The sequence below is a fragment of the Carassius carassius genome, chromosome 10 (assembly GCF_963082965.1).
Source record: "Carassius carassius chromosome 10, fCarCar2.1, whole genome shotgun sequence".
Classification (NCBI taxonomy): domain Eukaryota; kingdom Metazoa; phylum Chordata; class Actinopteri; order Cypriniformes; family Cyprinidae; genus Carassius; species Carassius carassius.
Window position 1 is genome coordinate 11,073,002 of NC_081764.1, and position 27,638 is coordinate 11,100,639.

Below are 27,638 nucleotides of genomic sequence, written 5' to 3' on the forward strand. Positions count from 1 at the left end.
TGTCACTAGACTATTTGCCTAAACTTCACAGTACTTTTAGTAAGAACTGCTCACTTAGTAAGAGACCACCTAACCAAATTATCAAGTAACCTATCATATAATAGACTAGACTATAAAAAAATTAAAGACTAGCATTAAAAATTCACTTTAAAATAAGGTCCCTTTACTTAACGGTAGTAAAAAAAAAAAAAAGTAGCAAAATGAACAATTATCATTGAGCACTAACAATGAGCATTTTATGTGTTACAGTATTTATTAGACTTCATTTAAGTTAATGAATAAAAATATAACTGTTCATTGATTCATTCATGTTAGCATAGTAGTAAATGTTAAAATGAACTAAGATTAATAAATGTTTTTTAATTATTCTTTCATTGTTAGTTCATGTTACTATATGTAATGTAGTTTAACTAATGTTAACAAAAGGAACCTTATTGTAGTGTTACCAAAAATGCATAAAAATAATGGCATGAGTTTAAGCATGTCTCTTTAAATGTTTTTACAGAAAAGACACCAAAACAGCAGAAAATGTGCATGGAATTTGAGCTCAACTTCACAGCTGGTCCCAAAAGAATCTCTATTTTGTAACAAAAAATTTGTGCCCAACACAAATACCTGAAGAACTCCATGAAGGAAAATCCATAGCCATGCTGTTCAGCAATTCCAGCACACACCACATTTGCAGATGCTCCAATCAGTGTCCCATTTCCTTTTGAATAGAAAGAGAAGATGAAAAAAGAATGATTATCTTGGATAACTTTGATAGCCTGTATAAACTTAGACATTCATTTATTTTTAATGAAAAAAAGGAATGTTTGCCTAGTGAATTTTCCTATATAATCTGTATATATATACTCTATCCAATCACTAGAGTCTGAAATTTAACCAAGAGCTCTTCGTCTCCCAGCCAGATAGTAGTCTTCCTGGGGACAGTTACCAATTCTGCACAGATGCAGGCATGGATTACACTGGAATGCTCCCTGATTCAAACTGGGGACTTCGCAACACCTCAGGGCTTTTCAGTAGATGCTCAGCCTCATGTTGTCTGCTTCCTCTGTGATTCGTCTGAGCCTGCTTCAAATGCAACCCCTCCTGTATTTGCTCAAAGCCCATGTCCTGTCCCACGCTTGGTGTCTAGGGCATTTTCATCCCAGGGTAACCCACCACTGCATCAGAGCTGAGGCCCCTTGGAAAACTCCTCACCTATTTCAATCAGGCTTCCCATTGGGATTGACCTCCAAAAGGAAGGTGGTCACGACAGAACCTCTAACTTGGTTTGGGGAGCTCTAAATAAAAGCAGGCAGGCATTTGGCTCCTGGTCAAACCTGGAGCAACACATACACATCAACTGCCTTTAAATGCTAAAAACCTTTCTGCCACCCTTAAAGGGGCACCACATCCTGGTCCAAGGCAATTTATAAAGGTGGTAGTCTTTATAAATTGCCAAGGCTGTCTCAGGTCATGCTCCCTCTACAGATTGGCTTGACACCTCCTTTTATGGGATCAGGGAAAGCTCCTGAGAGCAGTTCATGTGCTGGGCAGACTAAACCATAGGAGCAGACAAGCTGTCCAGGGGCAATGTAGCTCCAGGAGAATGGAGACTACATCCCCAAACTATTCAAATTATCTGGTCTGTCTTCGGGAGGGCAGAGGTGGACCTCCTATACGTCAGATACACGTCAGAAGACAACTTTCACTGCCCAATTTATTTTCTGAAGCAGAGAGATGCCCTGGCCCACGATGGGCACAGTGCTCGCCTGTATGCCTTCCCACGGTTACCCTGCTTCCTCAGGTCAAATATTAGCAGATCATATATAGGTAGCAAGAGATGGCAGATTAAAAGTAAAATAAAATATTAAAAAGAAGGATTATGATCAGGCAAAATGTAGGACATGCATAAATATTGGAGCAGCTTTCCAGTGGTGGAGAGAACTCAAGGAGCGGCAAAGCCTTTGAATCAGATGCCAAGGTTGCTTTGTTTCTTCTTGATAGGTCAGTTACATTGATTTTGCTTGTTTCACACAACTAATCTGTGTTGACTTTTGCTTGAATACTCTTGGCCGGCATGCATAGCAGATTTTGCTATGATCGCTTTAAGGGATGTGTATGTACGTGTGGGGTGGAGTTATCAAAATAGGGGCGAAGTCCTATCAGGGTATGGGCATGTTTGTTTTGGTGCTTTCAAATATCAACATCATTTGGCAAAGTCTACTTAGTGCACCTTTAAATGTTAGTCTTTTCTGACTGGTGTGCAGCACAGAATAAGGACCCATCCTCCTGCGACATGCCTTACATGATAACTTTTCTACAAGAGCTGTTGGACGAGGGGTGCACCCCTTCCACACTCAAAGTATATGTGGCAGTTATCATGGCAAATCTCTCTCTCATAGATGACAAGTCAATTGCCAGAAACGACCTGGTCATTCAGTTTCTGAGGGAAGCTTTGGAGATCCGCCTCGCCCTCATACTGTTCTGACCTGGGACTTATCTATAGTCCTTAGGGGCCCATTGGGCCCTCCCTTTAAGCTGCTTCAATCAGCCAACTTGTGGCCCCTGTCACCTCTGGCTTTATTATCAGTCAAGCGAGTGGGTGACCTGCAAGGACTGTAAGTCAGTACTTAATGTCTTGAGTTTGGGCTTCGTTCTGCACATACTTATAGCACAGCATGATTGGTGCGTTCCTCATATAGTGTTAATGCAACGGGAGAGCCTGTTTGAAAGGGAGTGCTAAGGTTACTTACATAATCTCAGATCCCTGAGATAAGGAAATAAGCCTTGTGTAGGCTGCCATGCTAAAAGGCTGCATGCTAGTCGATTACTGTCGCTTTAGTTGAAAGATTCTGACAAAATGGCACTCAGAGCAGACTTAGTATATAGCAGTCAGCTCCAGGCTTTTGGCGGTTGGTTCATGCAGCTACACAAAGTTTATCAAATCAGGCTTCAGTATCAGAGTAAACCGGACTTTCCCCATAGTGTGTTAACACAACACTCGTTCCCTTATCTTAGTAACTGGACTGTTTTAAACTGTTTTCAGATGTCATTTGCCATTCCTGCATAATTTTTACTATTTTCAAATGCCTTTTATATTTTGTCTTTGATTTAAATTTGTCATAAACAATGGAATTCTATCATAAAAATATCAAAATATATATATTTTTTGAAACGATCATTGCATATCAATTGCATAATTGTACAGTAATTATATAGAGAGACATTAAAAAAGAAAACATGCGTCAACATTACATTTTTAATTTAATGACTAAATATATTATACATTTGAACAATTTAACACTCTAAATGCAGTTTACACCCATCAATTTGTCTTTTACTAAGAGACACAGTATTTCTTAAAGCGTGTTGTTTGGCCTTGTTGAAGAATGGTCTTCATATGAAATGTTCACATTTTGAAAGGTGTCAGCGTGACAACAAAACCATAAGCCTGCTTTAGCATTCCCTGGATCAATACTAGAGCTAACACATCTCCTTTGATTAGGCAGAAAGTCTGCCACATCTCTCTCCATGTCCTTAGAACCAAACAGGCAATGAGGCATTTTCAGATGGCCTTGTAAGCACACTACATTCCTAAATGTAGAGCGATCTGTTGTGCACAGTGGTGCTTTCAAAGCCACTGAGGAAGAAGTTAGTGGCACTGAAAAACTACAGCTTATTATGTTTGACAAAATGTAATAGAAAGAGACCTTTTTTGAATCACTAGTTAGAATTGCTAATTACATATTACATTACACAGATACATTTAGGCAAAGCAATTACTTATTTTCTTCTATAGGAGGTGGTTTGCAATTCAAATGAAATGCTACAAATTATGTCTTTTAAAGGCATAGTTTTCACTGCAGTTCATAAATCCACTTGAACCAAGTGTGCTGTAATGACATGTTTGTTTAAAGAAAAACAAAAAACACTTACACTGAATAATATAAGAGAGAGACAAAAATGTAACTGACCCCCAAGGCAAGCTCCCATTGCCAATGCAAAAATGAGAGGTTTGACTGGTAGGTTGACATCAGCATCTTGACTAAGGTTAATAAGCACAGGAATCTGTAGGGGGAAAAAAACACATCAGATAAATATATCATATGTAGTGTGTATATAAGATGATAGATAGGTAGATGAGGTAGGTAGGAAGAGAGACAGACAGACAGAGAGGGAGGGCAAAAAGGCCTTGATCATAATTCTCACAGGCAATTGTGGATGTCAGGGTCACAGAGAATGTACTATTCACAAATCCTGACAGCCATCCAACCTATTAGCAGATTGAGTCATATTCTACTGCTCCACAAGTCAAGAACAAGAAAATCAATAGTTGATGCCATTAGATTTATTTTCCATATATCTCTCTTTTTGCACAAACACAGATCTTGAATAAACAGCAAATGAAAATCTCATGAAACAGCATGTATGATCCAAGCATCACTGCTTTGGCCCAGGCATGAAATCTACATGGATATAAACATGATAAAAACACTCCACAATGGCTATAGCCATCAGTGCTTAGCAAGACAATATAATAGTGAGAAGCAGGGAATGGATCCCTGTGGCGACAACAACAAATATGCATGCATCCATTTCTCAAGGCACATAAGCATTCGATCTTCCCACCAGTGTAGCATAATTTAAAGATTGCATATTTGCAGAAAATGTCTTCTGCCTCAAAGATTTCTGTGTGTAGCCACTTGCCTGCTACACGCTGGCCTCCCAGCTAACAGCGGCTTCAGATGCAATCAACTTGAATAAATTAAACAGCACAACTGTGATTACATTCTTTACTACATTTTCCATCCAGCTCATTCAGCTGTGGCATCGCCAGCGTGGATGGGAGGGCACCAGGAGCCAAAGCAACCTTACACTTGTGCTGACAAGAAAATAGCAGTTTTATGTTTGCAGTGGAGCACAAATAGCACATTTTTAATCTGTGTGGAAAATCCTAACTTGACACAAACATTTTTACAGATATCACACATGCTTTCTGTTATCATAACTCCGTAATCATAAATATTAGTATATGTATTATATTAAACTTTCATTATGTTGTCTACACATGAACAGCTACTCTGTAATAAATAATATATGGGGACATTTGATCTTTTATGTAGGAGTAGCATTAAGGACTATATTGAGGGGATAATCTATAGCAACCGTGTTTTTGATCACAAAGTAATCACAGCCATGGTCACCTTGAAAGGATTTATTTTGCAAAAACGTACTATTATCACACTTATTTAATAGATTATAACCTAACAAATATCCTAATAATTGGAAATATATTTATCATATATTGATATATGCACTACCATTCGATAGTTTGATTTTTGAAAGAAATTAACACTGATTCAGTAAGCAAGCATTTCATTGATCAAAAGTGACAGTAAAGACTTTAAGACTGTTCAAAATAATGTCTATTTTAAATATATGCAGTTCATTTATCAAAAAAAGTTTTTACAGTTTCTTCAAGTTATTAAGCAACACAACTATTTTTAGCATTGATGATAATAAATAATGGAGGTAATAATAAGAAACAAGACAAGAAAATGCATCCATTTCATCAATGCTAAGGGTCAGGGAAGTCGTGGCCTAATGGTTAGAGAGTTAGACTCCCAATCGAAAGGTTGTGAGTTCGAGTCCCGGGCCGGCAGGAATTGTGGGTGGGGGGAGTGCATGTACAGTTCTCTCTCCACCTTCAATACCATGACTTAGGTGCCCTTGAGCAAGGCATCGAACCCCCAACTGCTCCCCGGGCGCCGCAGCATAAATGGCTGCCCACTGCTCCGGATGTGTGCTCACAGTGTGTGTGTGTGTGTTCACTGCTCTGTGTGTGTGCATTTCGGATGGGTTAAATGCAGAGCACAAATTCTGAGTATGGGTCACCATACTTGGCTGAATGTCACTTCACTTTCACTTGAAATGTTTTCTGGGCACCACATCAGCATGTTAAACTTATTGTTTGAATGGATGTTTCTTTGTTTCTTTCTTCTGTGAAACAAAACAACAACAAAAAGAGATCTTCAGGAGGGCTTTAGGTATTCATTCAAGTAAAATGGATGGTTTATACAGTCAAGCTCAAAAAGGGCACCATAAAACATCATAAATGAAGTCCATTCGACTTGAGCTGAAGTACCTCTGCCATATTTCACGCTTATCACATGCTGCGTTTTTCAAACTTGCTTGTGTTGACTGAACGCAAGCATAAATAAGACATGAGAACTCTAGCAAAGGTTTGTACCACATGACAATGAAGATTGGATGAAAAATTCTATTCACAGGTCTAAAACACATTTTAAATTAATTTTCATGAAAAAGGGAAAACAGTCATTTAAATGTAAATTTCATTGTTGTCAGTCAGATTTATATATACTGGTTCTCACCATGCAGTTTTTTTTTTTTTTTTATAAAACATCAATTGTGGTTTAAAGATTTACCACAAAGACAGAACCTTAGGTTATCCAGGTTAAGAACGGTCAACAATGGTCATGTTATATGATCACTTTCATTAAATCCCACAAGCACTTTGATCCAGTTTACTTATTGCAATTACAGAACAATCACTGGCAAGACACCCAACACATAACCATGGAAACAAAAGGAGATCGACAATCATGGTGAGCAGGGCCATGACTGCAGGCATGTATATGTATCTGTATATGTATGTATATAATCCCTTACAGATGAGACCAGGGACCAAAGTAAACAGCTTCTAGACAGATGTATTGATATTGTAATGATGAGCCAGAGACGTTCGGATCCAAATGCAGCGCTTTATTAAAGAATGGTCAAACAGGCAGAAATCAGGAATGGCGTCAGGTGTGTCAGGGATAACCAGAGTCGAAACCAGAAACAAGCAGAGATCGGGGCAGGCAGCAGAGAATCAGAGTAGGGATAATCAGTCCAAAGATCAAACACGGGAATGACAAACACAGGGAGAAATGCTCGGAAATGTTAGACAGGCTAAACAAGACTTCGCAGTGAGTGAGAGTGACTGTGCTGCTTTTATGGGTGTGTGTAAATGAGGTGCAGGTGTGGCAAGGAAATTGGCTGATGAATGAGGTGCAGGTGTGGCAGGGTGATTGTGATGCAGTGACTCATGGGGAATGTAGTTCAGGTGTGGTGCAACAGTATGAGAGGTGCTAGTGTCCAAGTGACATCTGGTGGTTGATGGGTGGAATGGTCCTGAGTGGAGTGCCCTCTACTGAAGCTCATGGGCACTCCATCTAATGATCGTGACATATATTTAGATCAGATATTCAGTGCTCCATGTGGATGTCAGTGATTGTGTGACGTTTGGAAATATATAGAATACTCAAACCGAACACACTGTGCCTGACATGTGGACCGAAGCATGGCAAGCCATTTTAAAATTGCTTTATGCATGGTGTGATTTAGAGTCAATACTTCAAGCAATTTACATGTCTAGCCACAGAAATTTGCTGCTCAGGCCAGTGGGAATTTACATGCAAGTATATTCAGGTTAGTTAAATGGCCTTTCCAATGAAGCTGGTAGTTGATGATGGTTAAGCTAGTTATGAAGTCTTGTGGGGAGTTAAAATAAGTTAAAATAACTGAATACATGCAATTTTTGGTTGTTATTACAGTCAGAAACAGGCCCATTCTGTGCTCTGCATTAATGAAGTGTGTGTCTAACTGCATGGTATTTTTATTCCAGCTTCAGATTTTGAGAGAGCACTACTGAGAAGTCTTTTTCTGCATTTATACAGTGATGGGGCCTGGGAAATCAATGCAGTCCATTACCATCACAGGTATATGCCAAGCTCAAGTACATTTCACCCTGTTTATCTCTCCTTTTTTGACAAAGTGAATGAAAGAGACAGACAGTGAGCAAGAATAAGACAAAATAGGACAAGAGTTGCAGGTCCCAGTGGCTAACATGTCATCCAGCAACTGATAAGTCAAACACAGTGAGATCTTTATGTAAAAACGTCCTAATAAATATCTATATAATCATGGTTAGTTTAACTACTGGACTAGTGTTCAGCAAGTTGCTCCTTACAACCTAAAAACCTTGCCTAAATAGTTGACTAACCTAACAACTATGTAGTTCTGCCCATCCTTACTAAACACAAGGTGAGAAAGGAAGTGAAAGTAATTATGCAAAATAGACAGATCAAATCAAACCTGTGGAAAACGCTGGAGAAGAAGGAAATGAAAAGTCTTTTGAAATTCTAAGTGACTTGTCTCTTCATCTGCCCTGCATTCCTCCCTTCTGCTCATCTGGCAGTGAGTGACTGGCAGCACAGCTCTGTCTGTTTGGTGCCATGTTCATCATATCAGCTCACAGCACGTGCTCCTTTATGATGCACATGATTCATGACTTACTCTGATAGCACTTCACTCACTACTGATTCTCACGTTTCGGTTGACTATAGAGGATAAGATGCACTGTATTCACCTATCAACAGAGCGTGGGTAGATAACACAACATGTCAAGCAGTGACGGCAGTGACCTCCAGTGAGACATGCCATTCTAAAACTGTTTGAAAAAGCATATTTCTCATTTATTTATAATCACAAAACATCACTAGTCTTCTACGTTGGATAAATATCGTTACAATAGCGATGAGACATTTCCCGTTTTACTTCGCTTGCAGGGGTTAAATTGAAAGAACTGCAAAATCTGGCGGTGATTCAGGCTCCCTATAGGCAAGATATGACAGTCCCTCAAGTTAAGAAACTCCAGTCATTATCATTACATAAATTGCTTCAGAATCATGCAAGACCCTCCTCGCTCACATCAGAGGCTTGATAATCTTGTCTTATTTTGTGATAATGATCAAGTGTCTGCATATTACGCTCTACATAACTTCTTGTTCACAGAACTGTTGTATAAAAGATTTTGCCTATAGGCCTATTGCAGGGAACATTAAAAAAATATGATTAAATAAAGTGAAATTTAAACAAAATGGTGAGCAATTTCAGCATCTAATAATATTTTTTTTATATATATTAATGTGAATTTATTTTTTCCAAAAAAAATTAATTAATAATTTAATTGAATATACGTAATTTTAATTGCATCACAAAAACAAAGTATCATAGTATCCACATAAATATTAAGCCACACAACTATTTTCAAAATTGATAAACATTGGAAATGTTTCTTGAGCAGAAAATCAGCATATTAGAGGAATAAATTACATTTTAAAATTTAGAAAACAGTAGGTTTTTATCTAACAAAGGCCTTCTTTCAAGTCAAATTACTAAAAAAGGCCATTGTACAAAGATGTCAGAAAAACTAGAAGGACATTTAGAGCTAGTTTTGTTTTACCATATCTTTGTGTTTGTGTGCAAATGCCTGAAGGAGTATGTGTGTTCCTTACCATAGCGGCAGTGAAGGGAATGTTGTCTATAAGAGAGGAGGCCAGTGCTGAGACCCACATGACCAAAATGATGGCGATGGCCAACCGCTCATCCTCTGGCACTGCCTGGGAGAGAAGATAACAATAAAATATGTCACAACCAAAGACTCGCACACACACACACACACATAAATGCCAACACAAAGGTGGGAGGGTTTGCAGACAATGTGTTCATGACACAGTCACATTGGATTTATCATTTCATGCTCTGTTGCTTTCATAAACAAAACACAACACATATACACAAACAGACATAAACACACACTCTCACCACATGCCTGTTTTCAATCCAACCATAACTTATGTGAAAACACTGTAGCTTTTACATAAGAATGTAAGAACGTTGTTTATTAGAACACGGTTTCCCCACTATTTCTCTCTTTGGTTGTTCATCTACATGGTCAGATTTTGGGGGTCCTTGTGTTGCTGATTGGATTGAATGCATCAGAGCCCCACAGCAGAACCTGTCATGAATAATTACTGTGATTGTAAAAGGCCCACACAGCAAACACAAGCTGACGGGTCTATCACAGTGTGATCACCAGCCAGGCAGAGCTGGACACTTCCAGACCTCTAGAAATCTCTGTATTTATGGCCCACACAGCCCTACTACTGGATTTAAAGATGACAATAATTTGAGCCAGCCACATTATTTAATGAGGTCATTTGGCTGGTTTACATTGTTTTTTGTTTTAAGTGTGGTAATGCAAGCACTTAGAATTATAGTCCATGTATTAAAGAACACTTTTCAGGTCCACTTTTTCAGGAGCCTTGGGGCCCTATTTTAACGATCTAAATGCACAGCGTAAAGCGCACGGCGCAGGTGCACTCAGGGCGTGTCCAAATCGCTTTAAACTTTGCATTTAGATCGTTAAAATAGGGCCCCATGTCTTACAATGTGACTTACAATGTATTTATTCCTATTTTTATTTTTATAATCTGTCTTTACTCTGAGGCAGAAACAGACCTTTCCCTCAAAATCCTATTATGAGTGGTTGGAATCCACTTTTGCTATTTTAACGATGAAAAAACAGTCCGTGCGCCGGGGCGCATTTTTGGAATGGGTTGTCCCTATTCTCTTAATAAGTAATGGGCGTAATGTTCAATAAACCAATCAGAGTGTCATCTCACATTCCCTTTAAGAGTGAAATGCGCTCGCGCCATGGCGGATCACTATTTACATGGCGGAATTTGTTGGCGGAAAACCTAAACGCTTCTCGAGCGAAGAAACTGATCTGCTCATGTGCGAAGTTAAAGCGCGCAAGCAGATCATCTACGGGACAAGCAGGAATCCACCAAAGCTCTGTGTAATGAGTCAGTTAATATATATGTGTGTGTATTGGCATGATTGTTCAATTAATTAGCCAATTTCAATCATCATTATAATTGGTAATAGGCTGAATTGCAAATAAGTATAATTCTAATACACACAATGACTATCCATCATTACATTTTTATATTTGTATAAAAATATAGTCTATTTTCAGCTCCTTAAAATAGCAATGCACCTGAACACACCTCTTTTTTGAAAAAAAAGAGGTGCAAAAAAAGAGGCGCATCTCACTCAGGGAATGGGAGATGACACTCTGATTGGTTTATTGAATGTTACGCCCATTACTCATTAAGAGAATAGGGACAACCCATTCCAAAAATGCACCCTGGTGCATGGACCGTTTTTCCGTCGTTAAAATAGCAAAAGTGGATTTGGAAAATTTGGAAAATCCTATCATGAGTGGTCACAGGAGACATCTGAGGCATGTTACATCAAGATGTAAGCAGCATGTGTCACCTTCCCACTTGAGATCATATCAGTTAAGTTTTAATACCACTTTTGGATAGATTTTGTGCTGATTGCATAACACCTTTAGTGAGTCGATCACCAAAGAAGCACAAACAGCCCATGCAAATATAAATTCCTAGTGAAATCCCCCCAAAAGTATCAAAGTATCAAACACCTCTGGAGCATATACTCACTTTTATCAACACTGCTGTCTGCTCTCCAATGTAATCGATTAGCTGCAGCTGGGCTAAAGCCTTAAAAATACACCAAAGAGAAAATCAAGCCATAGACCACAAAACAAAACAACAGACATTTAACCTGACAGCTCTGATTTTCCATCCTTCAAACAATGGAAGTGGAATATCAGAATTAATCTATTTTTGTCTCAGCACTTGCAGTGCACACTGGTATGAATGATTGTGAATGTTGGCTCTGCTCTAGAGGGCAAACAGTTTATCTTGGAGCAGTGTTAAGCTCCCCACTGGGCCCGAGGGGTGGGCTTCCCTGTGTGAATACTATCCTCCTAACAAAACAAAGGATTAAACCAACACAAACAGCAAACCTAGCATTTCTGCTGCTGACATGCTCACTTTCTCCTTACTTTGACTTACAATCTCAAGTCACTCACAAAGTCTTTCTCCTTCTTTATTTATGAATGTGATAGATAAAAATAAACATAAAATGTATATTTAATAGTCAATTTTATACACTATTTGTACTTTATCTTTCATGACAATGTACTTTAAATATTCTGTCCTCTGTAACAATTTTTTTTTCCCTGTTTCACGCTTGACTAAGGCAGGATTACAAATAAAAAAATTGGGGGGGGGGGGCTATATAAAAAAAATAGATACAGATATATAATAAAAATGTCTGTCTGTCTGACTGACTCTAGCATCCAAAACAACATGGGCCAGTGACCAGCTAAACTGATCTTAGTAAACAATGACTAGCCATTGGGATATGTGGGTTTGTTGAGCATTACCATACCTCCATAAGCACAAACAGAGCAGCAAAGAACAACAGGGTGGCCCATTCCACTCTGTGAAGTATGATCTCGAAGTCCTGAATATCAGCCAGCACCAGTAACCACAGAGCCCCCAAGATCGCGATCCAACCTGAGGGACAAAACAGTACATCAAGCCAAGATCACTGGAAAAGAACCAAGAACACTGTTCACAAAAACATTTTATTTCCTGTTGTTGCACGTAAAGGTTTTAAGATAAAGGAATCCTGGAAAACAGCAGGCTGGTGGTTAATGCAGTGCATCAATCATATGTTATGTCTCAATCTATCTTGCCTTCCCATGATCACAAACTCTTTCTCATCAGCCGACCACAGTGTTCCTAAATCTGGTATTCCACTCACAAACACACACACACACACACAAAACAAAACAAAAAAAACATTCAGCAACAGAGAGACCAAACAGTGGCATTCAAATAAAAACACAGTCCAGCCACCACTCAAACAGACTCATAATCTCTCTGCACATCAATATACAGACACTACAGGTACTCTGCAATGCCACAATGAACTACAGGCTGTCAGGCATAAGAATAATAAGCTAGTTACTGGAAAGCCTTCATTAAAGGCTTCTGTGATGTGTCCGACTGATCTAAGTATCTCAGTCTAAATAAATGATGGGAATCGCAAATACAACATAAACAGAACATAAAAGTGGCAGTTTCTCTGAGAGAGGATATCGTATTGATTAATTCTGTATCCTTTTTTATATGTCTGAGAAGTCTCTTATGCTCACCATGGCTGCATTTATTTGATCAGAACCACAATAAAAACAATAATGTTTAATTTTATAATATGTTTTCGAATATATATTTTAAATGTAATTTATTCCTGTGATGGAAAAGCAGAATTTTCAGCCATTATTACTCAGTCTTCAGTGTCTCATGATCCTTCCGAAATCATTCTAAAATGCCAATTTTTCTGCTCAGGAAACATTTCTCTTCATTATTATCAATGTTGAAAAAAATAGTGCTGCTTAAAATTTTTGTGGGAAAAGGGTGATACTTTTTTTTCAGGATTATTTGATGAATAGAAAATTCAAAAGAACAGCTTTTACAGAGATGGAAATTTTAGAAATATCTTTTTGTGTTCCACAACATGAAGTTTGAAACAACATGATGGTAAGTAAATGATGCCTGAATCTTCATTTTTTTATGTGAAGGTTTCCTTTACACTATACAATATAAGCTAAATTAAAGTCAACCTGTTTATTTTAATCCACTCAGTCTAAAATATCTATCAAGAATGGAGGTGAAATATAAAAGGACATTAGCTGAACATTATGCATGCTGTCATGAAATACTGCCAGATATTTTACCACTGATTAGGTGATGACTTACTGTTTCCCAGAAGCCTCTGGGATTAAAAACATATGCAGCATGTCAGGAACTAAATGTATGAGTCACTAAAGTGAGATGGATAATACAGCAGGATGTGGACCATTGGCGCCATCACATGCGGTGGTTATAATATTTCCATTTAGTGCCATTTAGACATCAGGACCATGCACAACTAATGTGTCACATCTCAGCCTTTGACCTTTACTATAATAGCCACAGAAAAACAAGCTATATTCTGGACCTGTGTATTACATGCAACTGTTTGACGTTGACAGTTGAGATATAGAGAGAGTGCAAATATCTACAAATGAACAGGAGCCATTAGCCCAGTTAATGTATGCTTACACACTAGGAGAAACATTTACAAGCAGTAAAATTAGAATTTGAAATGAATATAAATCCAGGTAGTGGATTATCTTCTCTAGGTTGTGTTTTACAGGAGCAACAATTAAGGGGACATTCGTCGTAGCAACCACATAAAATGTTTCCTGAAAAATGCTGTGTTCGTCATCATTTCCCAAAACAAAGCAGTGAAAGGGAACATTTCATTTCTTGTTATTTTTTATTTATTTGTTGTGCATTATTAATCTTTCTATTGAAATTAATCCTCTGTGTACTCAGAAAAAGATATGAGAGAGAAAGGAAGAGTTCATTTGGTGTAGCGTAAATGAATGTGTGTTGGCCTTGAGTTAAAAGCAGGAACACGTAGAGAGGAAGTAGTGGGTTAAGTCTTTGAAGCAGCATGTGTTAAGCAGACGGTCATGACCAACACACACTATAAAAGCTTTGGGGCTGAAATTACATTTATTTTTCATATAATAAGACAGGGCCTTCCTCTGTAAAATCACGAACCAGATCCTGTCACGGTGTTCAGTGGAAATGGTGTGTCACAATCCTAAAAAGAAAATGGGTGGCAGATCTGGGGAATAAATGCTAAGCATGAACAATAAACTCACTAATTTTATAGTGTAACAAATCCTCCTTTGTTGATTTTTTTGGCACAATTTCATCAGTCACATGGTAAAAGCTTAAACTTAAAAAAAACTTAAGAACGGCCACATTCTTGCAAATTAAATTAGTAAAATTGGGCCCCCAAAAAAAGTAGGGTCAGCCATAAAATGTTGCCCAGAAAGATTGATTAGTTAGCGAGAACTTTCCTTCAGAAATGAAGGAATAGTTGGGAAAAGACTTGTTTTACAGTTTCATTATTAACCTGCATACACTTCAAATTCATGAAAAACCCACCACTGTGACAACATAAATAGTCACAAATGTCAAAAGACTAACCCTCTCAAAGCAGGATAACAAATTAATGAGCAATTATCTAAAGACCCCACTTCCAGCAGACTATTTCCTGTTAGCCAGCCAGAGGCTTTGGACTTTAGCCAGCAATGCCAGTGTGTGAAGTGCCTCTATTAAAACGAGCTGGACAATGGTCAAACAGTCACTTTTCAAGCTTCTCAAATTTAGCACAAAACACCATACAAGCATGCACACATACTTTTGGGTTATGACCAAGACTGGTCAGTAAATGCTGCAACAAACCGATACGCTATAAATCATAGCTGAGGGGGCGACAGTATGCTTCCAATTCTAGCAAAATTTTATTAAGCAGGTGAGTGCTGAAGATTGCCCGTGGGAAATCATTTAATAAGGGATGAGAAGGACGAACAGAGGAAGAGTCAAAGACAGGAAGAGAAAGAACAGAAGAAGGCAGAGAAGGGACCAGCTGCAGTCACACAGAGGACACAGATGTACTGTAATTGTGGTGTAGAATTTATTCATTTAAAGAAAGTTTAAACAAGGTAATGAAGGTAAATTATGTAAACGGCAATGGTGTTAAGAATAGCCAAATGATGGATGGATCAGAATGGAGATAATGGAAATGTATAGACGAATCTGCAACATACTGTACAAAGCTGAAATCTAATAGTAAAAATGGAAGTGTAACAGTCACTAATGTAAGTGACAAGTTTAATTCAAATATCTGTTATGCCCTTCTTATTTGGCTGATACCCCAAAGATGTATATGTAAACAAAATTACAAAAATTATAATTTAATTCCAAAATTAAACTTCTGTTTTCCCTTCAGAGTCTATGAATGTCCTCTGATCTAATGAAAACCCAGGAGAAGGGAAATAATGAAGCTTTAATCTCTTTAAAACTGTGATTAAAAAGTTTGTTTTGGGTCTCATAAGATTAGAAAAAGTCAAGAAGTATCAGTTTGATGCATAAATTATAAGCATGTTTTTGAGATATTAAAAGGGCTTTGGGGTCCAACAACTTTCATGTCACTTGGATACCTTAATTATTCCTCAAGGTCAGCCACCTCAATAAGTAAACAAATTTTACATATACTCTATATTATATATACTATGCATCTTTTCTTTCTTTCTTTCACACACACACATTAGCCCTGTAGTTCATGCATGGTGTGAAATGAATCTCAGACTTCTTCCACACTGGCACTGGGACAGTTTTAGACAAAACAGGTCCAAAAAAGTAACTTTTGATTTGCTTTCTGCTTCAATATTCCCCCAAGGCATCCAACTGAAGATGGAGGAGGAACTGGGGGACTTCAGCAGTGCGCAGCAAAAACAGAGCAGAAAAATGAGTGCGACAGAGAGAAAGAAGGCTCTGCAATTAAAGAAGTTTGCTGAGAAGCCTGGGAGACTCATTCATCATACCCAAAACAACACAGCCATTCTGCCCAATTGAGTGAGACACAAACACCACCTCATCATGTTCTTCATTTTAAAGCAAATCTGTTTCCACACGCACCTTCTTTATAAAGAACTCTCTATCTTTCTCAGAATGTTCTTGGAAGAAATGAGCTGTTGTGTATTTTCTACTTTGATTAATCTTCCACCAATTCCTCATTCATTATTTGGTGGTACAGCTTTTGTGCTGGCCAGAGTTTATGGCTGGATTGTAACTTATTTATTTATATATATATATATATATATATATATAAATGATATCAAGAGATGAGTTACATTAGTAACATTTAATAAGCATGTGGTCCTTAAATGTGATAATTTCCTCATTTATTAATTTTTTACCCTGAAATAAATGAATAATACTTTAAAGTTGCACTACAGAAGAGATTTTGGTAAAAACAAATTACACAAATCAATATGCATACCTAAAACCATCAGATTTATTATTCTGCAGTGGAGCAATGGCAAGGCAAAACCCGTGTAAAGAAATCATTTTGCTAGTAACCTGCTATTTTATGTTTCAAACAGAGATGGTGATAAAGTTTTATAGTGCATCTTTAAAAGATGATGGGTTAAAACATATATTCACATGAGATAAAAACTCATGACATAAAAAAATAATAACGATAATAAGGCTGCTTAATTTACAGTACATGGAGCAACGCCTCATGTGGTTTGAAATGTTGAGATCACACGACCAGCCAGATTTTCGTTTTCACTCAAATGTTCCTGTTACTAAATACATTCGCTTGTGGATTAAATGAATCATGGCTTTTTATTCAAATAGGGTATTTTTATAATGCTTAATTAACATTTTTGCTTTATTCTAAATCTGTATCCATGCCACTAGGTGTCAGTATATTTTGGGACAACTACCAAATCAATTAGCAACTTCAAGAAAAACTTGGATTTTAACTACATAAAAGAATATTAGAAATGAATAGCAAAAAATGAAAAGTTTCTTAAATCAAATATCAGTTGTCAGTATCAGTTTTCTATGATCTCTTTGGGATTTTGGGATCCATTTCCAATCCAAGATGGCGCCGCACATGGCTGCTTCAGTGCTTGGCTCTCCAGTGTTTGTACTGTTTTTGTTCGTTTTTCCTGTTTTTTGTTTAACAGACACGATCAGTTTCACCAGGGATGAACTGCTGAACATTCGGCAGAACACACCACATGATATTTTTCCGGATTTCTATTATACAGACGTTTTACTGAACATTGTTATCGGAGGAGCAGCGGCGCTGATCAAGCGCTTCAGGACGCGCAGACGGGGAAAGCGAGCGGGAGCGCTCGTCAGACTCAGGAAGCGCGGATTTCGAACGCCGTTGCCTAGCATCCATCTCGCAAATCTCCGCTCTCTACCCAACAAAACGGACGAACTCCTTCTGCTCTCTCGGACAAATAAGGATTTCTCTCACTCTGCTGCTCTGTGTTTCACGGAAACCTGGCTGAATGACGCCATACCGGACAGCGCACTCCATCTGCCGGACTTTCAGCTGTTTAGAGCGGATCGCGACGCAGAATCAACGGGGAAATCGCGCGGCGGCGGGACATGCTTTTACATCAATGAACGGTGGTGTACAGATGTAACTGTGTTAAAGAAGATGTGCTGTCCTGATCTAGAAACGCAGTTTATCAACTGCAAGCCGTTCTATTCGCCGCGGGAGTTTCACTCGCTCATTCTGGTTAGTGTTTACATCCCTCCTCAAGCGCACGTGAGCTCAGCTTTACAGAAACTCGCTGATCAGATCACAGACACAGAACAACAACACCCGGACTCTGTTTTAATCATTCTTGGGGACTTTAATAAAGCCAATCTCTCCCGTGAACTGCCAAAATACAGACAGCATGTTACCTGTCCCACCAGAGACAGTAATATACTGGATCACTGTTACACCACAATAAAGGATGCATATCACTCTGTTCCACGAGCAGCTTTGGGACGTTCTGATCACTGTCTGGTTCATCTTATACCGACCTACAAGCAGAAACTTAAATCTGCTAAACCTGTAGTAAAGACTGTGAAGAGATGGACCAGCGAAACAGAGCAGGATTTACAATCTTGTTTTGACATCACAGACTGGAGCGTTTTTGAAGCTGCTACCACCGATCTGGACGAACTCACAGAGACTGTAACATCCTATATTAGTTTCTGTGAGGATATATGCATTCCTACCAGGACTTATTTAACATTCAACAATGATAAGCCATGGTTTACAGTAAAACTCAGACACCTTCGTCAGGCCAAAGAGGATGCCTACAGAAATGGGGACAGGGTCTTGTACAATCAGGCCAGGAACACACTGAACAAAGAGATTAGAGCGGCTAAAAAGACCTATGCTAAAAAGTTGGAAGACCAGTTTACTTCCAACGACTCTACTTCAGTTTGGAGAGGACTGAGAGCCATCACAAACTACAAGACACCATCCCCTTGCACTGAGGCTAATCAACGACTTGCTAACGACCTGAATGAGTTTTATTGTAGATTTGAAACCCCCAACACCCACTCTGACCATCTCCCTACACAACCATTAACACCTCCTGCAATCCCCCTCTCCATACCTCCTGCTCTTCAAATCTGTGAAGATGATGTGCGCCAGGTCTTCAAGAAAAACAAAAGAAGAAAAGCACCAGGCCCAGATGGCGTTACACCAGCCTGTCTGAAAATCTGTGCTGACCAGCTGGCCCCCATCTTTTCACAGATCTTCAACAGATCTCTGGAGTTGTGTGAAGTGCCTTCCTGCTTCAAACGCTCCACCATAATCCCCATTCCAAAGAAACCCAAGATAACAGGACTTAACGACTACAGACCTGTGGCTCTAACGTCTGTCGTCATGAAGTCGTTTGAAAAACTGGTTCTGGCTTATCTGAAGGACATCACTGGACCCTTACTGGACCCCCTGCAGTTTGCGTACCGAGCAAACAGGTCCGTGGATGATGCAATCAACATGGCATTGCACTTCATCCTGCAACATCTGGACAAAACAGGGACTTATGTGAGGATCCTGTTTGTGGACTTTAGTTCGGCTTTCAACACCATCATCCCAACAACCCTCCAGACCAAACTGACCCAGCTCTCTGTTCCTAGCTCTATCTGTCAGTGGATCACCAGCTTTCTGACAGATAGGCAACAGTTAGTGAGACTGGGGAAATTCATGTCAAACAGCTGCTCCACCAACACTGGTGCCCCTCAGGGATGTGTTCTCTCCCCTCTGCTCTTCTCCCTGTACACCAACGACTGCACCTCTAAAGACCCCTCTGTCAAGCTCCTGAAGTTTGCAGACGACACTACAGTCATCGGCCTCATCCAGGACGGTGACGAGTCTGCTTACAGACAGGAGGTTGAGCAGCTGGCTGTCTGGTGCAGTCTTAACAACCTGGAGCTGAACACGCTCAAAACAGTGGAGATGACTGTGGACTTTAGGAGAAACCCCCCTGCACTTTCCCCACTCACCATCATGAACAGCACTGTGGCTGCAGTGGAGTCATTCAGATTCCTGGGAACCACCATCTCTCAGGACCTGAAGTGGGACAATCACATTGGCTCCATTGTGAAAAAAGCCCAACAAAGGTTGTACTTCCTTCGCCAGCTGAGGAAGTTTAACCTGCCACAGGAGCTGCTGAAACAGTTCTACTCAGCCGTCATTGAGTCAGTCCTGTGTACTTCAATTACTGTCTGGTTTGGTTCAGCTACAAAATCAGATATCAGAAGTCTACAGAGAACTGTTCGGACTGCTGAAAGGATTATTGGTGCTCCCCTGCCCACCCTCCAAGAACTGTACACATCCAGAGTGAGGAAAAGGACTCAGAAAATCACTCTGGATCCCTCACATCCAAGTCACCCCATCTTTGAACTTTTGCCATCTGGCCGGCGCCTCAGAGCCGCAAATACAAGAACAGCAAGGCACAAGAATAGTTTCTTCCCCCAGGCAATCTACCTCATGAACAGTTAAATGTTTCCCACTTAAACTTATGCTTATGCAAAAATGTGCAATATCCTTATATTTATTTGTTACCCCTCCATCCTAGAACATTCCTGCATCTCACTCAATCCTATTCCATTATCATTTATAGCACAATTGTTTATACACTTATTTATTTGCCAATTTGTAATTCTCCCGTAATTTTTTTTTTTTTTTTTTTTTTTCTGTTCTGTGTGTTGTTGTGTGTCTGTTTACTGGAAGCTTATGTCACTAAAACAAATTCCTTGTATGCGCAAGCATACTTGGCAATAAAGCTCTTTCTGATTCTGATTCTGATTCTGATTTATGAGCATGAAAATATCTTTACTTTTAGAATAAAATCTCACACTGAGAAAATTATTGATATTTCCTTGAAATTCCATTATGACCTACATGTGAAATGTTTATATGAACCTATAGAAATGACCTTCAGAGCCTTTTTATTTTTTCTTATAACAGCTTTTCAGTGACCTAAAAATCAAGAAAACTCCCAGAGCCACTGTTACTACAAGCATTGTTTACAGAAATGTGCTAAAAGTTCACCAGTCAGTTATCACAGAATCAAACTGTAATTACATGATTTTCTGGGAAAATAGATGGCCTTGGGGCTTAATAATCACTTAATTGTCACGAATGTGCTTTTCCTTGGAAAGACGTGGAGCTCTGAGCACAGTGCATCCTGTGTGCTTCATTGCCCTCCAGCAGGCGCACAGTATCCTCGGCCATGATTAAATAATCAATATCACTGGTCAAATGGAGTGGTGATGTGTCAACCTAATGAAAGTCTAATGACAGTCATTTGCAGCCCATGCTGGCCGACCCTGGTTTTGATCAGAACAAGGAACTGAAGAGAATTTGAAAGCAGAACCACACTGTTTTTTCAAAATGGTAATGTACAGTGATTATTTTTTCAATCATTGCTAATTAATTATGTACACAGCCTTGAACATGATTTTCTATGAATGAGGAGATGAGAACATGATCATTTAGAAACTAATATTCATGTGTCATTTTTCCACAAACCTGTCCACAAATGAGAACTGATCATCAATACACAATCAGACCCAAACAACACAACAACCTAAGTGAGCTGTGTGGCTGGCCTTCTCTGATTGACCAACTGGTTCTCGCTAATGTGTTTGGTGAAATTCTCAATCTCATTTCCATCTGTAATTGACTTCTCATTCACTGTATAATAAACACATGCATAAACCAGTTCGACAAAGCTAGAGCAAAAAGGAAGGCTAAACAGAAACAAAAGACTAATTTTGGGGTGAGTATTACTAGCCGTCTTATTTAATCTCACGCTACTCCATTGTTGTGGTTTTGCATTTGTGTCTTTTTCTGCATTTAAAGCCCAGCTGCAAACAATTACGACATCAACACATTGACAGATTCATACACACACCAATTAGATCATGCGAGAAAGTGGCCAGCTTTATTAGAATAGCATTTGTTTCACTAATTGTATTCTACGTAGCCTGATGCACATAAAATTAAATGTTTGCTCCGTGGTAGAGGAATTGGCACATTTTTGATCATTTAAAGAAGCAGCGAGATATTCTTGTGATGCCATTTCCTCTGCTCAAACAGAGAGGAAACAAGCCCTCATAATTATACAGTGAGGCATGTAAATAGCAGGGCCGGTTCAGCAATAGAAACAGATGAATACTGGTTATCTGCGCCCTTGTTTGTCTCTCGCTTACCCAGATCCAGATGTATGGCAGGAACAAAGGAGTTCAGGAAGAACATAAAGATGACCACACCAAGGACAGTCAGACACTTGACCAGGAGGATTTGATCAGTTATTCTGTGCTGTAAAAGACCATGAAAGACGTGTTTAGATACAGGACAGAAAGAAACATACCCATTATGCTCTCTAAAGAGTTTTACTGTACACACAGTATAGTTCAATTGATATTTAGAAACCAAATAATCACGGTCTCAATAGTATGTCATTTTGGATAAAAGCGTCTGCTAAATAAATAAATGTAAACTTTAACACTTTGTACAATAACAAAATTGGCATTTTTTTTCTATTTAGCATCAGCTCATAGTAATATTATGTGATATTTAACAATTTTGTTTATTTTTGTACAATGGAAAAAAGTACATTTATTCATTTCAACCATATCAATTAATTATTATATTCATATATTATTTAGAATTAAATCATTAATTATTTATTGTTATTAGTATTAGTATTAGTAAGAAATAATAATGAGATCTGCAGGTCTATTCTCATAGGATCACATATAGCAGTGATAAAAAATGATGCAAAATTGCAAGTATTACAATGCTAATCATATAACAGCACTCAGTATAGTTAGCTTTACTGGTTAACATTTACAAGGTAGAAGAAACATATCTTTTGTTTGTTGACGCATCCAACTAAACTCCAATTAATGATATTTTATCAAATACACAAGCCAGAGTATATTTGTTTTACCTTTTTCTGCAGCTCTTGAATATTGTGTTCCCAGTTTTTGTCTTCCTGTGATATTTGCCTGTGAAAATAAAGAAATAAAACAGAATGAAGAGTGTTAATACATCCTTTCCGCCAGCATGGACACCTGCAAATGAGTAGGAGTGGTAATTTCATGTGGTCACCCCAAACCTTTTCTACTCAGCATGTGAGGCTGTAAATGGCTTCTGTGATTATTCTATCTTACATCAAAGCAAACCACAAGATCCACAAGCATAACGTATCGAATTTCTTTAGTTAAAAGAAGCATTTATAATAATACCAGAAAAAAAAATTGGGAACTGTTGAGAACAAAATTATTCTGCATGATTAAAATTTCAGCTCTCTACAAGAGCTTTAGAGAGCCGACACAATTGAGAACAATTACCTACTTTTCTACAGGTTAATTATTGCTCATTTATCATCCTGGGCTTCTGGGTATATGCTACTGTCAGACACAACAGGTGTCATGCAGTGGGAATGGATATATTTTGGCCCTAATAGGCTGTTTTCAAGTGAACTCATACCAAGAAAGACACTCATTTTACGTGCACCATCAAAATAGTAAAAGAAAGCTTGAGAATGCATTAAGTATAGCCTAATTTTATTGTTTTTCGGTTGTTTCCACCATTATCCTCATGATATTTAGACAACACAAGTGAAAAAAGTCCGAAAAACAGCCTATAAAACAAGAACAAAGAACAAAAATGTATACTTAATACATCCATGATTTCAAACACTATGCAGGCAGGGTGTAGACAGACTGCTTGTATTTTTAACCAGACAGACAAAGAAAAGAATGGATTGAGCATGGCACCTCTGGAAGGTCTTGAGCTTCTTGTGTAGGAGGCTTTCCAGATTGAGCACCTTCTCCATGAGAAGACACTTGACTGCACTCTCCTCTCTGCTGGCAGGGTTAATGCGATGGGCTGTCTGCCTCCACACCAGAATCTCATGCTTCAGTTCTGCAGGGCGACATAATTCGTGACAAGATAAAGGGGTTTAGCTGTAGAATAGACAAACACGAAGATAAGAATTTCAAATCTATTCCAAAAAACTCAGAAGAAACAGATAACAAGACCTATTAAAAATAGGGATTTATGGTCAAACAGAGCCAATCCAGAAAAAAAGAATAAGGAAGGGATTGTAAAATTTTTGTTCGCTCCCATATTCACAATATTTTTAAAATTCACCACAGACATCTTTAAAATATCTGTCACTACCTTTGTGTCAATTAATTGTATGAATTTGGCTGAATTGTATACATTTTCCCAGATACAGTAAAGAATGCAGACAGTCCAATCTAAAAAAAAAAAACTATCTAAATAAAAAAATAAGATCTAAGATTGACTTAAAGATTGACCTTTTACCAAGAAAAACACTCATCTTAATGCCTTATGCAATATCAAAATGTAAAAAGATTTTAAGGCATTAAAAATAATACGTTTAAAAATAAATGGTTGAAATAAAAGTCCATAATACTTAAGATCTTAGTTTGACGTCTTTATCTTAGTAATGACAAATAACTTACTAAAAAAAAACGTACAAGTAATTACTAAAAAACGAATTGTCTAAAACTACTTTCTCTCCACAATTGTAATTATTATGGCACTTATAAGATGAATGATTGTGTTACTTTATAAAGGTAGCCAAACACTTCTTTCAAACTGTGCAAGAATTTTTTTTTTTAATTTGAGAGAAATAGAGAGAGATAGGATGAATTACAAGCCATGCCGTTACTGTACAGATACTGTACAGAAAGAATGGAGAAAGTATGGATGGAGAAGATAAGGGAGAAGGAAAAAATAAAGAGATAGGAGAGGCAAGATTTTGCACTAGTCCTTCAGCATGACTCCTCACCATGCAATGGGGAGTCTGCTAGGAAAGCTTCCCAGAAGCTAACTGACATGGGGAAAACATGCTGATCACAATAGACACAGTAATGCATCATGCCAAGAGCCTGGAAATCTGTATCAGCCGCACAGCAGGTTTGATTTTTTTAAAGTGTGGCTCTGTGGGGACTTCAGGCTTTACAGAATTAGAAACTGGACTGGCATGTACCTGGGGAGCTGGCAAACCGATCATATAAGTCCCTGTTCCTTATAGAGTAGAGTTCTAAGACTTTGCATCAGCTCCACACTGACCAGCACTGTTTCATTGCGTTAGCCACCCGAAAACCCAATAATCACCAAACAGAGGGGAAGATTGGCATTCTGGATGGTGCTTGTCCCATGCTGATGGTGTCTCAAAGACAATCCTCACAGTGGGCAAAAGCCAGTGGCGTAGGAGAACATATAAAGTGTGTCCTGCCTTCTGAGAAAGAAATTACCCTTTTTTTAAGACACTTGTTTCTCATCTTGTTTTATCTATAAAATGACAGGCACAAAACATGCATACATGTAATTAAGGATCTACTGTAGATGTGAAGCATCCATGTATGCAGCCTAGAGCAGGTTGTTTTCAAAACAACACAGATGCTCTTTAAGCATAAACAACTAAAATGAACTGTTTCTAAATTCCAATACTGATAATGCTGTTATAACTTTTTCATATAGGCAAAAATATATATATAAAAAGAAATTTAAGCCTGGGTGGTTGACAAGCCCTAAATAGAAAAATGCCTGAAATTAATGTCAACCATCTTAAAAATCACTGTTCTAAATTAGATACATTAAATTTGAAGCCATTACAATCTAAAGTAATGTTTTGTCAAAAGAAAAAAAAAAATACTTAAACAATTTTCACTCAGAATCTGCTAGAAAATTTCACAAGGAATTACAAAGAAACTTTTTTTTTTTTTTTTGTAAAACGTAATCCAGTGATCCTTACAGCTATTAAAAATAATTTTACAGTGCATCAAAAACAAGAATGAAAAAATAAAAGCTTCTCTCTTATTTATTACACATATCAACGAGGTCAACTGGTGGTTGTCTGTGTAATCTGAAGTTCTCAAAACTTCCACTATTTACCACATAGCCTTATGACATAAAGGTCCATTCAAGCAATGTTACATGATGGAAGAAAGTTAGACATTTCTGCCATATGTTTATCACCTTGACATAGTCACCACTGATAAACTACTCTTTATTGTAGAAACTTTAATTTTAGGTGAAGCTGCTTTGCAACGATGTGCTTAATGAAAAGCACTATACAAATAAATGTGAATTGAACTGAATTTCATTGAATACTTTTATACCTACTACTTTGTAGCCCAAGTTACTAAGTTTATTGATGTGACATTGGGCTGATCAACACACAGTTCTCATACACTGTCATGCTGTTTTACAGAATATTACAAAATATGGATCAAAATACCTAGTTTAAATTGGATGATCAACCACTCAACTGCTCTTAGAACTTTCAGAAAAAAAACATCTTGGTGTTAGAAAGGGCTTTTTTTTTTCCTCTCATTCTAAATAATGGGTATGGTGAAAGCCTCTCTGGGAACCTCAGAGCCTGATTTCAGCCTGTGAATGGCTAAAATGAGTGGTTTGCTATAAAGGAGCTATTGGCATATTGTCAGGTGTGTGAAGGAGAGCTCAGGTGTGAGGTGTATGGGAGATGTGAGAAGAAGGTCTCTGTGGAGCAGAGGGAGCAGCTGCTCAATAGGCTAATGGCCCTCTTGTGGAAAGACATTGACAACTGGAGGTAGAAGGCTCATCTGATTATTAATTCTATTTATTTACAAAACAAATAATTAAATAAAAAGAACAAAAACCATTTGATCAGAATGAAATAATCACCCTAATTATAAGTTAGTTAGAGCACTTTCAGCTGTGAGTCCCATAATGGGGGGTGCTGGCTAACAGGTTAAAATAATCACATTTGGTTGCTTTGCAGCCATGAAAATGGACACAGTTTTTGTTTAATCCAGCTGTATTTACTCAACATCCAAGTAAAAGATAGAACACCAACATGTCCAAAAAATAAAAATAAAAAGCAGAATCAGAGTTGGAAAAAAGATCGCCCCCACACTTTGCTTGAATTACAGCCTTAAGTCTATTGGGATATGTCTCTACTAACGTTGCACATCTAGATTTTGCGATATTTGACCACTCTTCTTTGCAGAACTGCTCAAGTTCAGTTACAATACATTTGATGGTGACCGTTTCTTGACTGCAGTCTTCAAGTCATTCCACAGATTTTCAGTGGGGCTTTGACTAGGCCATGCAAGGACGCACCTTTTTCTCCTTTAACCACCATGTGGTCAGTTTTACTGTGTGTCTTTGTCATGTTGGAAGGTAAATCTTCCTCCCATTCACAACTTTCTGGCAGAGGGCATCAGATTTTCCTCAAGAATTTGAACATATTTTGCCCCATAAATGTTTCCTTCTATCCTGACAAGTGCTCCAGTCCCTACTGCAGAGAAACACCTCATAACAGGATAATACCACCTCCATGCTTTACTGGAAGAATGGTGTTATTTGGATGGTGAGCTGTCAAATCGTTTGGCTTTGAGTCTACATAATTAAATTTTAGTCTCATCTGCCACAGAATCTTCAAGGCGTGTTTTGGTAAAGCTCAGGCTGACAGCATGTGGCCTTTCATGAGGAGAGGCTTTTTTCTTGCAACCATCCCTTACAAACCACATTTGTGGAGAATTTGTGATATTGTGGTCATACGCACACAATGACCACTCTGTCCTAAATTCCTGCAGCCACTTTAGAGTTGCTGTAGGACTTTTGGTAGCCTCTCTGACCAGTTTCCTCCAGGCTCTTTCATCCAGTTTGGACTTGGAGCGACATCCTGATCCAGGGAGAGACTGTGTTTTACCAAATACCTTCAGCTTCTTAATAACAGACTTTATTGTGCTTCTAGGCACTGATAAAGCCTCTTATTTTATTTTTATTTTTTTGTATCCATCTGCTGAATTGTGCCTGTCCACAGCTTTAACCTGGAGATCTTTTGACAGTGTTTTGCCACCCATAGTTGATTTTTTGCTTCAGTTGCACTATCA

General features: G+C 38.3%; 1 protein-coding gene across 1 annotated transcript in view; it reads right to left on the bottom strand.

Annotated features, from left to right (window-relative positions):
* LOC132151773 (P protein-like) overlaps window positions 1–27,638 on the bottom strand; it is an 89,636-nt gene that overhangs the window by 33,119 nt on the left and 28,879 nt on the right. Inside the window, exons 16-23 of the mRNA XM_059560131.1 lie at window positions 23,499–23,646; window positions 22,667–22,724; window positions 21,924–22,032; window positions 12,157–12,284; window positions 11,361–11,420; window positions 9,348–9,452; window positions 3,963–4,056; window positions 616–709 (exon numbers count right to left, since the gene is read on the bottom strand). Coding sequence (XP_059416114.1) covers window positions 616–709; window positions 3,963–4,056; window positions 9,348–9,452; window positions 11,361–11,420; window positions 12,157–12,284; window positions 21,924–22,032; window positions 22,667–22,724; window positions 23,499–23,646 — 796 coding nt within the window. The remainder of the gene's footprint in view (window positions 1–615; window positions 710–3,962; window positions 4,057–9,347; window positions 9,453–11,360; window positions 11,421–12,156; window positions 12,285–21,923; window positions 22,033–22,666; window positions 22,725–23,498; window positions 23,647–27,638) is intronic.